General features: G+C 44.6%; 1 protein-coding gene across 5 annotated transcripts; it reads left to right on the forward strand.

The window, feature by feature from the left end:
• Window positions 1-255: 255 nt before the first annotated feature.
• LOC139565894 (caprin-2-like) lies at window positions 256-7,914 on the forward strand. 5 transcript variants are annotated; one of them, XM_071386533.1, is made up of 21 exons: window positions 256-463; window positions 1,246-1,495; window positions 1,620-1,682; window positions 1,777-1,863; window positions 2,434-2,663; window positions 2,810-2,892; window positions 3,040-3,180; window positions 3,296-3,336; window positions 3,473-3,706; window positions 3,854-3,892; window positions 3,967-4,095; window positions 4,286-4,370; window positions 4,463-4,515; window positions 4,640-4,768; window positions 4,870-4,980; window positions 5,086-5,229; window positions 5,366-5,516; window positions 5,786-5,962; window positions 6,243-6,283; window positions 6,404-6,470; window positions 6,568-7,914. In XM_071386533.1, the coding sequence occupies exons 2-21, from the start codon at window positions 1,259-1,261 to the stop codon at window positions 7,146-7,148; spliced, it is 2,823 nt and encodes a 940-aa protein (XP_071242634.1). In that variant the 5' UTR covers window positions 256-463; window positions 1,246-1,258; the 3' UTR covers window positions 7,149-7,914. The 5 variants fall into 5 exon arrangements, with proteins under 5 accessions (XP_071242634.1, XP_071242633.1, XP_071242632.1 ...); XM_071386531.1 differs by lacking the exon at window positions 256-463 and adding an exon at window positions 522-847; XM_071386534.1 differs by lacking the exon at window positions 256-463 and adding an exon at window positions 523-847 and having other exon boundaries at window positions 5,786-5,899.
• The last annotated feature ends 4,382 nt before the right edge of the window (window positions 7,915-12,296 follow it).

Here is a 12,296-nt window from a genome sequence, read left to right on the forward strand (position 1 = left end):
TGTTTTCACATGCAAAAGTAATTTATTTTGTTGTTGTTGCATAAACGCGTGTGATAAAAAGGCTTTATCTGCCTTTCCACATAAAACAAAATTGAAAATTCTAACATATATTTTATGGAAAATATATTTCTGTTTCTGAACTATGTATGCTGCCTTCTTGACAACAAGACCGAGCGGCACAGATTACTGATCGATTTGAGAGGTCGCTCCTCCCTCCCCGCTTTTGCCCATTTATGTCACGGGCCATAGCCCGCTGCAATTAGGCCTAATCGAACTCCCTCAATGTTTGGGCGTAGAAAGGTAGGCCTATATAAAGGTATGAGTTCGCACTCGTTTCCCTCTGTAAAATAACATGACTGTTTGGACGGGTTAGAGAGGGCTACCAGTACTTTATTTGGCGTTTGGATAGCAAGCGTCGGGATTTGCAGCAACAGCATTTTCAACACACACAACCAGCCACGAGGTTAGTCAGCTGTTTTCTTAACGTGGCACTTGTTTTTGTCAAGGATGACGACATGGGTTTTCAATTTATAATGTTTACAGATTTTAAGAACTCCATACTAGTTGTATAATGGGTTAAGAAATGCAGTATTCGAGTTGCTGTTCATTCTTATACTTTTGGTTTGGGATGTGTTTGTGGCATCTGTACTCTGTAGAGAATAGGCTTTTGAAGAAGAGATGCGGGCACGGCGGGTCTGAAGAATGTGATACCGATTAAGATGGAAGCGTTTTATAAGATTCCATAGAATGAACATTCACGCCTGATTCCCAAACAACATTTTTTTTAAATACACAACTTTAAGCATGAGATGAATCCCGTCGGCGACACTAAATGCGCACACATTGGGTATGTGTTTGGGAATAATTTTAAATAATAACCATTGTTTAACGTTGTCGCGTGCTATGTGATGTCTATCTGCTGTTTCACGGTTCTCTAATTAATAAAATCCATCAACACCGTACGTAATTACACCGGCTGTGCAATGGCCAAAAATGCACTATCACGGGTTTGGCAATCACCCAGAGGCGGTTGAGGCTAGCGCGTTACTAGAATATTAGCACATTTATGGAAACTCATAGTGATGGGGCGGAGAGGAGACATCCTTTCTACTAGAAATTAAATTGGCCCATTAAAGCAACATCTGACAGTGATGACGCAAGAAGATCACACATTTCATGGCTAACATTTTCATCCTATGGACACCAGTCATGACCATTACCTGTTCTGTCTTGAACCCCCTCCAGCGAAGATCTGAACATGGTGCAGCTGTCTCCATCCCCAGCCCGGGATGTGTCTCCTTCACCTGAGTGCTCCGAGAAGGGGAGGCAGGGGAGCCCGAAGGCAGGTAGCCCCAAGATGGGCTCCTCTGGTGGGCTGGGTCCTCTCCAGCTAGCCCTGGCAGCCTCCACCACCATCTACCAGGGCTACGAGAGTTATATCGAGGATGGCCTCATCTGCCTCAAGCACAAGATCCGCAACCTGGAGAAAAAGAAGGTAGGATGGATGACATGATTAGGGGTTTGGTGGGTGTTTCAGTAGGAGGAGACGTTACCGTTCCTTTCAGGGTTTCCTGCATGTTACCGTAAAATGAAGACATTGTAAGTGTTTGTATCCACAGATTAAATTGGAAGACTACAGGAAGCGTTTGAAACACGGGGAATCACTGAATCAAGACCAGATAGTAAGAACACAATTTCTAATTGTGGTAATAAAAGCAGTACATTTCTTTCTACCGGACGATTGAGATGTTGCCTTTTGAACTCTTTCAATGTCAGGATGCAGTGGAGAAGTATGATGAAGTGATCCACAACCTGCAGTTTGCCCAGGAGCTGCACAAGACCCTTGGGGGCCTAACACAGGAAGTAAGGATCTCTGTTAGCCATTGCTTATCATAGTGCTGCTGTGTGTATGAATGGGGATGGGCAGAGCAGCACCGCATGCATTCTCCTTGGTAGACCAGGTGTAGTTTCTTATGCATAGTCAGAATAACGCTTCTCCGTTCATTTCAAGCGTCTGCTAATAGGTCAATGAGGGTAGAAAGGCTATGACATATTGGATTGGAGTCCAGCCTCGTCAATGGATTGTACACGGGTGGCTTTAGCCCATTGCAGAGCTGAGTTGAAACACTGCTGTTCCATTCTGCTGCTTGATTGCTTTCATGGTTAGTTTTGACTTTCCCTGCTTCTAAGTGCATGGTCAGATACAGTGTCAGTAATGTAGAACTATTAGCTGGTCAACAGATCACTTTTTTTTTGTCCAGACTCATGATGAATCATCTTGTATTTTTACAAGACAACATAATGGTCTTTATCTTGCACCCATTCAGACATTTGAAATCCACAACAGCCAGTCGATTGGTCTAGTGATCAGGCCTAGGTGTAGGAGTATTTTTGGGATTGGTCCATAGAATCCATCTAACCACCCCCCTTTAGCTGCTAAAAGCCCAGAAGAAGGCGTTGAGGAAGGAGCAGATGGCCAAGCAGGAGGTAGAGAAGAGGAGGCTGTGCGTAGTGCTGCAGGTTAAGTTCCTCCTGCAGACCCTGCTGCAGCACGAGCACATCAGGGAGGACCTCCTCTCTGCCCGCAAGCTCCAGGTTGCAGAGCTACAGAGCCTGCTTGAGCTCGCTGAACTACTGGGGGTGAAGAGGGACAACAATGTGAGGTACTGGGGAATAGATGTGCGCACCACACACCCCACACACACATTCTGTTGGAGTTGAGGGACAACAGCATAAGTTACTATGAAATGCAATCTCGCACGTCTGTGTTGATTGAAGACTAGTCTGATCCCTTTCTACTGTGTCCCAGTTTGGAGGAGCAGATGGAGAGCGCAGCCCTGGTCTACCTGGACCTGCTGGAGGGGAATAATAAACCAATAGCTGGAACCACCTGTGAGTTTAAACACTACCTCACCTATACCTTTTTAAACACCTGCACAGATACTCCATTTACTATGACTGGTATCCTCAACTTTATCTGCCATTTGCTGAACTACTTTAGCTGCCGTGTTTAAAATGCATGCCTTTAACTGTTTCCAGACAAGGTCCTGAAGGCTAAGTTGGCGAAGCTGGTGGATTGTGGGTACTTTGATTGTGTACCGCCGCCTCCGAGCAAGAGTCCCAAGGAAGTAGAGGTTCCCATGACCAAGAAGACGGTGTCTCAAACAGCCAGCCTCTCTAGTAAGTCTACAACAGTGCAAATATTCTTATTCAAAAGCCACTTATCAGACTGGGTATAGAACAATGAATGTATACAACATCTTGTAATTTAGCTGGATGTTATTTTGCCTTGCAGCCCTAATGACGTCAAACAAAAAAGACGTGCCTAGCAGAGAGGTAAGAACCTCTAACATTTCCTGCAGGTTGTGTGCCACTACTTTTTCAACGTTCAACCAGCGTTCTCCTTAAGCTATTTACCTGAATGCACTGTGGATATCGTACTGTTGTGGTGATAGTCTGTGGGTGATGCCAGTTTCTTAACAGACACTACCTGCCTGACACAGACCCCAATGGGTGTCGAGACACTCCCGTTACTCAGAACTGGAAGGCTGAGTTCCAGGCCATGAAGGAACAGGAGCCACCGGACTCGTGGGATATGGAGTCGGACTCCACTCAGCCTGTAATCCAGAAACCATGGAGAGGGGCGGCTGTGTTCATCTCCAAAGTGCCGGTTACTACCAAGAAACAAAATGCTGAACCCAAACAGGTGAGATATTCTTATACCTGAACTCTCAGGGCAGTTGGAACTTGAGACTAGTTGTGACCTCTAATAATGGTCAAGGTTAACACTGGGATTGGGCTAGCTGATCTTAGTTCAGATCAATCATACAACTCAATGACTCTGGTTCCCCAGAGAAGAGCGAAGTCCAAAAGGGAGCGGGACGCCACAGCTGTGAGTAGACTCTTGCGTCTCTTAGGTTTGATGGACCTGTCCATATTACGCCATCACATTGTAATTTCCATCAGGCACTTCGTGTGGACACCCCTGTGGAGGTGTTCAACTCCCAGTCTTCCTTGCCCAAGGACCCCATCCTGCGCAAGCAGCAGCTGGAGGACCTGATGACCAAGATCAGAGGCTCCTTCAGCTTCATGCAGGTACAGTACTGCTCAGAGATCACTTCCAGGTGAAAAGTCATGGATAATTTCCAATATTCCACCTGGGTCGGATTTACCACGGGGCACTGCGTGAAAAATAAAATGTTCTTATTGGTTAAGTCCATGTAGTCCCTCAATGTTTTGTTGGGTGTCTAATAAATACAATTCTGGATTAATCCCCTGTCTCCAGGATTCTCTTCTGGATGGAGAAGGATCACCCACTAACGGCCATCCTAGACTGGGCCGGCGTACCTCTGGATCCTCCTCTCCACTCGGTAGCCTACCACAACAAAGTTGTCATTTAAGTGGCTGACTTCTAGCAGAACAGTCAATACTTAACAGATGTTTTACCTCTTATTCTTAACAGTACAGAGGGAGTCAAGGAGAAGCCCAGTGGACCTTCTCCCCAAAACACTGCATGTAAGATCTGGAGAAGTGTGTGAAATGGCACCATATTCTAGTGCACTAATTTTGACCAGGGCTCTGTTAAGCTTTTGACTGCTGGAGTAAGTATTTTAAGTAGAATATTTTTGTCCTCTCTCAGTCCACTCCATTGCCTTCTAAACTCCTCCCTGTTGATGACGAACACAATCTGACCAATGGAGACGGGGGTTGTCTAGAGAGCTGTGAGCTGGACCTAACTACAGAGGACCTAGCTCACGTCATAACCATTGTAAGAACACCCCTATCTGTTAAATGAGACCCATTAAAACAATGACATTTTCTTCTTTTAGTTCCACAATTGTTATAAAGCACAATGGTTGTCCTCTCCAGGATCCATGTCTGCTGCTGTCCGAGAGTGAGACTGCCTGCCCCTCTCCTCCTCCCTTCTACCGTAGGGAGTCCTCCATCTCCATCACCCTGGACGAGAAGACCTCTGCTCCGGTAAAACGACTCATTCCCTGAACATGTAGGATCGGCAAGTCTAAAGTGCATACTATTCTGGTTTTGTTTAAGTCTCTATTGACAGTGTTCCCTATCTGTACCCAGACTACCATCTCTGAATCTGGGAAGCAATCCCCCTGTAACGGGGTGGTGCCTCCTTGTACCCCAACCCCCACCCAGGGGCAGTCGTTTTCTACCCCTCCCAGCAGACGTACACTCAGCATGGTCCCCTTCCAGACCATGCATTCGGTAAGTCTACCCTACCACACTTAACGTGTTCATAGAATGGGCAACAGGCTTTAGTCTGAATACCCATAAAATACACTCCTAGGTAGTCTTTGAGGGACATTTTAGTATGAGTCTTGGGTCTGTTTTGTCTCTGAAGGTATTCAAGGTGAATGCCCCCTTACTTCCGACTGGAGACTTTAAATCCGATATTATCCCCTATTCGGACTCCAACGGCCTGTGTTATGTCACCACCAGCACCCAGACCCCACCGGAGTTTGCTCCGTCGGAGGACGAACACCTACAGTCGGGTATGCCAGAGTTGTGTTCATTAGGGCAGGGAATAGGGAACGTTTTGCAACGGAAAACTCAAATTCGTTCATTGGGCAAGACCAGGGGTGTATTCGATACGCAACAAATACGTTTCTATTGGACATTCAGTTGGGTCCCTTCCTGTTGTCGTTTGGTTCTTATATTGGTAAACGGTTTGCATTGCAAGACGTAATGAATACACCCCTTGTTTGTCTGTTTACTTCTTAAATAAGAGTAGACTGTCATATTCATTATCTCCCTTGGGCAGTGAACCAGTCTGAATGTCTGGTGGGTAGTGGTGGGCAGATCTTCCTGTCCCCTAGCCAATCCTGTGGCACCATGGGCCGTTCTGACCAATCATACTACAAAGGATCTGTTAGAGGTATTGCACGTGGTGGCAAGGGACTGGCACACTCCTACTTTCGCTCTTCTGGTGGGCACAGAGGTATTTATCCTCTTTTCTCTTGTCTTCTCCCATCCCTCAATCCCATCTTTCATCCTTTCTCTCTATCCTATCTTCTGCTTATGCATGTCTCCTACTGATTCAGATTGAGCTTCTAAACCTTAAATGGATTGGATCAAGTGAACTCCATTCCCTTGCCTCACAAGTTTCCACATGACATTATCATAATATTACAAGGTTTTGCGTTAGCCTTCACAATCCAATTTGTCTGTCCCCCTTCCCCTTGGGTTTGATGGGTTTCGGGCTGGTCTGCGCTCCCCAGGAGGAAGCTTCATCCCCCAGGCTCACTTGTACGGCGCTCGGGTAAGACACTACACACAGATTCGGGAAGCAATCAGATATTTTATTTACATTAGTATAGATTGCTGAAGTGATATGTTTTAGAGGTTTTGACTTGTCTAGTGGTGTGTTCTTCACCATTAGGACACTGGCTACCAGCACAGCTACAGGCGTGGTGGAGGCAATGCAGGACAAAGGCACAATAATGGTGGTAAGTTCACGTCATTCTTCTGGCTTGATACAAAATCTGATTGGTTGGGTATTTTGCGGGCTTAGTTAACTGGCATTTGATTGGTCCTCCGCAACAGGTTGGAGTGACTCCTCCCAGGTGAGCAGCCCAGACCGGGAGGGCAACTACTCCATGGTGGACTCCGCCCACGGCGACTCGCTGCATGGTGTTGGCATGGACCTCACCCCCCAGGTGACCCCTCATGCCCCCCACACCCTGATGCACGTACCCATGTACCCGCTCCCCCAGCATCCGCAGCTCCTCCGCGTGGCCTTCACAGCAGCCCGCACAGCCAACTACACCCCGGGCACCCTGGACCAGCCCATCGCCTTTGACCAGCTCCACAGCAACCTGGGGGAAATGTTCAACACCAACGTGGGTCGTTTCACCTGCCCAGCCAACGGAACCTACGTCTTCCTCTTCCACATCCTCAAGCTGGCGGTCAACGTGCCGCTCTACGTCAACCTGATGCGCAACGACGAGGTGATGGTGTCTGCGTACGCCAACGACGGGGCTCCGGACCACGAGACGGCCAGCAACCACTCCATCCTGCAGCTGTACCAGGGAGACCAGGTGTGGCTGCGGCTGCACCGCGGCTCCATCTATGGCAGCAGCTGGAAGTACAGCACATTCTCTGGCTTCCTGCTCTACCAGGACTGAGCTAATGTGGCCTCTTGAGCCAACATGGAGGATACAGGTGGAGGAGAGAATATTGCTTTGCACTTAAAAGGAGAAACTGACATTTTCCATTTCATGTGGTCAGACTGCATACCCACCCAGTGCTGGGTTCATTGCCTACCCCAGTCCTTGAGTGTATGGGGTGTGTTCAATGTTCAAACCTTTTAGGATCACCCTTTTGTTTACCCTGTAAATTGCAACCACTAATTACTTCTGGGTCACTAAGGGGTTGAGGGGAAGAATTCCTGCTGGCTTGACCTTTCATGACCCATAATGTGAGCATTTTCCCATGAATGTGGTTTTTGGTTGTGGTGCTTAGAGACCGACACTCCATTTTCTGACTAAAACTGTTAGATTGTGAATAGCTGCCTCTACTATACACTACGGCTGCTGTATTGGGTGTCACACTTATAGTTCTAGTAGTAGGTCCGCTTTAGTTACAATGTGTCAGGTCTCTAAGACCTTAAATTAAATGTTATGAATTGGTGGCTTTTTCTTTTGTTTTCTGAATGACTGGGTAAATTCATTGAATGGCTAATGTATGGTTGGCGAAATATGAATTATAATGGACTGTACTTGACAATGCTAAGCACTTTAAATGCATTCTGTGCTGCCTTGCTGTGTGGGGTGATCGGGGTAAAATGGTTGGGTGGGGGGGTATTGTGTCTGATTCTGAACACTAAAGGCCATATTGTCTATGGAGATGTGATCCCTCAATGTGCCTGAATAAAACAATGTTTCAGCAGTTGATAAGAGTTGCCTTCTGTTTTTGCATGGCACTTCCTCTTCACTTGTAGGGGTTGGTCCATTCATTTGGTTAGCAGTAGGCTATGGCATTGTATCTCAATTGATAAATGCATTTTAGATGCTGTACAGTTCTACTCAACGACATGCATCTTGAAATGTACAGTCCATGCGGAAAGGCGAGTTCATTTTTCCAAAGGATATATTGTCATCTCTGCATGGTTTGTCAAATGATGTCACTCTTCACATTAGCACCTCAGCCTACAGATTAGTGAATTTATTAGTCTGAGTAGTTGGCTATTCCTACAGGTATAATTACACTGTTAAATGAATGTAAAATCTTAGGCTAGTGACAGAGGGATACTAGCAAATGGTAAGAAATACCGCACAAGTGTAACGTCACCACCATATCCCATGCACACAAAGTACAATAGCTTTGAACTCTTACAGTACAGCAGAGAAATAGGCCAAGTAACTGAGACAACAGGTCCCAAAATCTCTGCAACAGATGGATTTTTTTATTTTATGCTCACCAAGCAACAAAGTTGTTGTATGGCGGTCAATGAATGTTAAATTTGGAGTTGTGCCTGTTCACACATGTATCTGCCCTCTCATTGGCTAGAATGGTCCCACGTGATCTTGCCGCCTCGACTGTCTTCCCTTTTTTATGACACTTTCCGTTTAGAGCGGCCACTTGAGTATCTGGTTAATATAATGGATAATCTGTCTTTCAGTGCATTTATATGGTGTTGAGTACATTGTAGTGTATTTAATACTAAATCACATTTTATAGGGTATGAATAACGTGACATTAACACACTTCTCCTTGAGAATAGCTTTCTGTGTCACAATACATTTTAATAGAGTATATCTCAAATGCTGGTGTTCCCCTGCTCAGACGACGATGCATTCAAGACTAAGGAAATTACCTCGAACATTTTTGGCAGTTAAATGTAACAAAACATAAAATGCAATTGTTTTAACACATTTGTTTACTAGCATGATCACTGTACTTTTAGTTTATGGTTGGCCATTAGCCAAGCGGCGTCTCTCAACGAGTTCAAAGCACATGAATGCATCCAACTGGTAGTTACCGCCTTCCCACTTGGTTAGAAACGCTGCATAACATTTAGGTGGCGTTCCCCTGCTTAGAGGTTGCATGCATCAAACAATGGTTGCGCGCCATGTCATCGACTGTGCTATCGACTGCCAGATTGCTGTAACGTGGTTTGCTGTAACATGTGGTTAGTGTAATAAATATCATTTATTATAACACAAGCATATTTGCTATTACATTGTTATAACTAACTTCTTTCCAAACAGGGTTTCTCACAAACTCATTAGCAGATACTGAGACCCACACACACCCAGAGACAGATGGCTGACACAGGCCTTTTCATAAAGACTGATAAGAAAAGGATGCCTGGTACTGCATATCACAGAAACTGAGACACACACATACCCAAGGACAGAGGGCTGACGCAAACCTTTCATAAACACTGATAAGACAGGAACATCTACGCACACACAAAATCTCCTCTTCAGTCTGAACATTTTACAGAGACACACAGAAATGTCAAAATAGGAACATCTACGCACACACCTAATCTCCTGTTTTAGCTGAACATTTCTGAAGACAAAGAAATCTACTCAGAGCCAATGAGACAGTGATACTAGCCTGAAGGGGACCTCGCCCAACTCATCAGGACCAACCAGAGGACAAGAACTTCCAGACTCAACCTACTTTCTATCTTTGTATAAAATGTATATGCACTCTGTTATCTGGGCTTCTTGCAGAGAGTTCCATTTGAGCTTGATGAAAGGGTCCGTGCACGCTATTTCAGATATCTTTACACTTTAATAAACTGCCTTATATCATACCTTATCCACCTGGTCCAGCATCTCAACTTGGTCTCACTCTTCTAGTAAATGTATCATCAACAAATTGGTAGCAGAGGATGGTTTTCTAAGAACCTGAATTCGGTCCATAGGAGGTTGATGAGAAGAGAGAGAGAAGTTGGAGACAAATCCAGAGAGACGGGTGACCTGAAAAGGAGCTGCCGGGGATTCATCTCACCTCAGGAACCTGATCTAAAAGTCGACTAAACAAAGGTAAGCAGAGCCTGTTAAATCAAAAATCTGCATATTGTATTATAGACATATCCAAATTTAAGATCAGTAACTGAGTGTGAGTATGAATTTCTGTTAAAATTACTTGTGTTACATGTGAAGGCACTTGTGTAAAGATATCTGCCATTTATTCTGAAATATCTTAGAAATGGGGCTAGCTGATATATTGATCAGCTAGGAGTATCCATAAGATAAAGTGTGAGATATATCTTAGAAACGGGGCTAGTTGCAACTAGGAGTATCCGTAAGATAAGTGAGAAGTAATGACACATCTTAGAAATGGGGCTAGTTGCTAGAACTAGGAGTATCCATAAGATTGAAGTGTCTGTTCAAGTTTGTATCAGTGTCCGGGACTAGAAGTTAGTGTAAGTTGAAGATGTGAGTTGTTGGCAACCTCGTACACGCCTCGGACACCCTTCTAGGTAGCATCGGAATTAAACTGAGCTTGATCATTCGGGAGCTCGTGCTGAATTGGCAAATCCGGGTCAGGTTAATAACTATTTTTTAACTGGTCGCCGCTCGGTACCTAAGTCCAAGCCTGAGCTTTAATGTGGTGAGGACTTAATCCTCTTGGCCATGTTTTAAATTCTTGTGACAGGTATAACTATGTAATTATGTTTTGTTTGTAGTAAACGTTTGGGTTAAGGGGATTTACATGTTCCCAGAGACAAGGTATCTTAAAGGGGCACACTCATATATGGAATATTCAGAGTTTTATTTTCTGAGTTTTAATTAGACAAGGAAATGTTTAATTTTTAAAGATAAGGGGTTCTTTAATAGGTCTAGACATGGTATGGAACACGAATGTAAGGGGGTGTTGTAACCTTTGACCTGCATCATGGCTGTCTCTTGAAGTCTGATCAGCTTCGGGGGAGGGTCATGTAGATAATGCATTTGTGGTCATTTGGTATACTGGTTTTGAGGTAAATTAATATGTAAGGACTCTAGAAATTGCCACCATAGACATGTTTTTCTAAAAATCCATGAGTTTAGATGAAGCCAAACAGTGAGACATTTAGTTAAAATTTGGAAACAAAACAGTTGTTACAGACAGATAAGGGAAAGGGCAGACAGACAGGCCCTCCCTACACTGCTGAGACCTTGAAGGTTTGAGAGCAGAGAGGGGAGTTTCGGAAGGGGCGCCAGGACATGGATAACAGAATGGGTAGATAACAGTTACTGAATGGAGACAACAGGGAGAATTGGACATGTGGAAAATGAAAGGGGCGCTCCTACATGATAATGTAGAACATAAGAATATTTTACTATTCTTACCTAAGTCATTATTTAGAATAGGTAAGGTTGTTACCTCGCTAGAGCCAGGTATCAAGAGGGGGATGGGTACATTGTGGTCTAGGATAGGATGGGGCCTATTGGATAATAAACTAATTATAAAAAATTAAAATTAAAATTAAAAAATAAATAATAATAATAATTCTAGCTAAAAAATAGGCATAGAAGTCAAATATATAATCAGATAGAACAAATGAGAAACTGTTTGTTAACCAAACCTGTATGTCCAAGATTTTATGCATTACAGATGAATTAAAGGAGAAGGTGATTCACTCGACATGGGGGCATATCGCACTTGGAGGGTGAGACACACTGACACTGCCGAATGATCACAGAGTTAAGGAGAAGAACTGTTGCTAATAAAGCTCAGGGGTCAACTCCTTAATGAAGAATTCCCTGACCCCGACCTTTCCTCACTGTGTACGTTCATAGAAGTGAAAGTGTTGCTTGATCTCTAGCTGATGATGTGTTCTCTGGGAGAGGATGGGGTTTTACAGGACTGCTTGTGGTCCTGAGCTGTCTGTTTAGGATACGATGGGGATGTTACCATCACAGTGCTGCCAGAACCACCACCAGTTCCAACGGACCAGGGATTCAGCCGGCCTCCTCCACCACTTCAAGACCAAGTCCCACACCACCACCTAAGCTCTCCAATCTGGGACAGGTAATAAATGTAAAAGACATCTCAGATAGTGACCAATTGGGGACTGAAACTGAATATGAGGAAAGGGAGAATATGTGGTTGGCCTACAAAACAATAAATAGAAAGGACTGTGTCGTATGTGGACATGCCAGACCTATTCTGGCTGCTCACCCATTTGCCCTAAGTAATGGGGAAGGTTGGATGTGTATATTGGAAAGTTTAAGCCAAATTCAACCCTGTGTAAAACTCTGAGTCTTGTGTTCACAGAAGTCCCTCCCCAGAAGGTACCGTGGGGAGTTAAGGCATATGGGGGATATTAC

This window comes from Salvelinus alpinus, chromosome 37 (genome assembly GCF_045679555.1).
Source record: "Salvelinus alpinus chromosome 37, SLU_Salpinus.1, whole genome shotgun sequence".
NCBI lineage: Eukaryota > Metazoa > Chordata > Actinopteri > Salmoniformes > Salmonidae > Salvelinus > Salvelinus alpinus.

Excerpts from the sequence above, each read along its gene's own strand:
- LOC139565894 (XM_071386531.1), top strand. The coding sequence starts at position 810 with ATGAATCCCGTCGGCGACACTAAATGCGCACACATTGG. Across the intron at positions 2,893-3,039 it reads ACCAATAGCTGGAACCACCT|ACAAGGTCCTGAAGGCTAAG; the intron begins GTGAGTTTAAAC and ends AACTGTTTCCAG. Across the intron at positions 5,517-5,785 it reads GGACGAACACCTACAGTCGG|TGAACCAGTCTGAATGTCTG; the intron begins GTATGCCAGAGT and ends TCCCTTGGGCAG.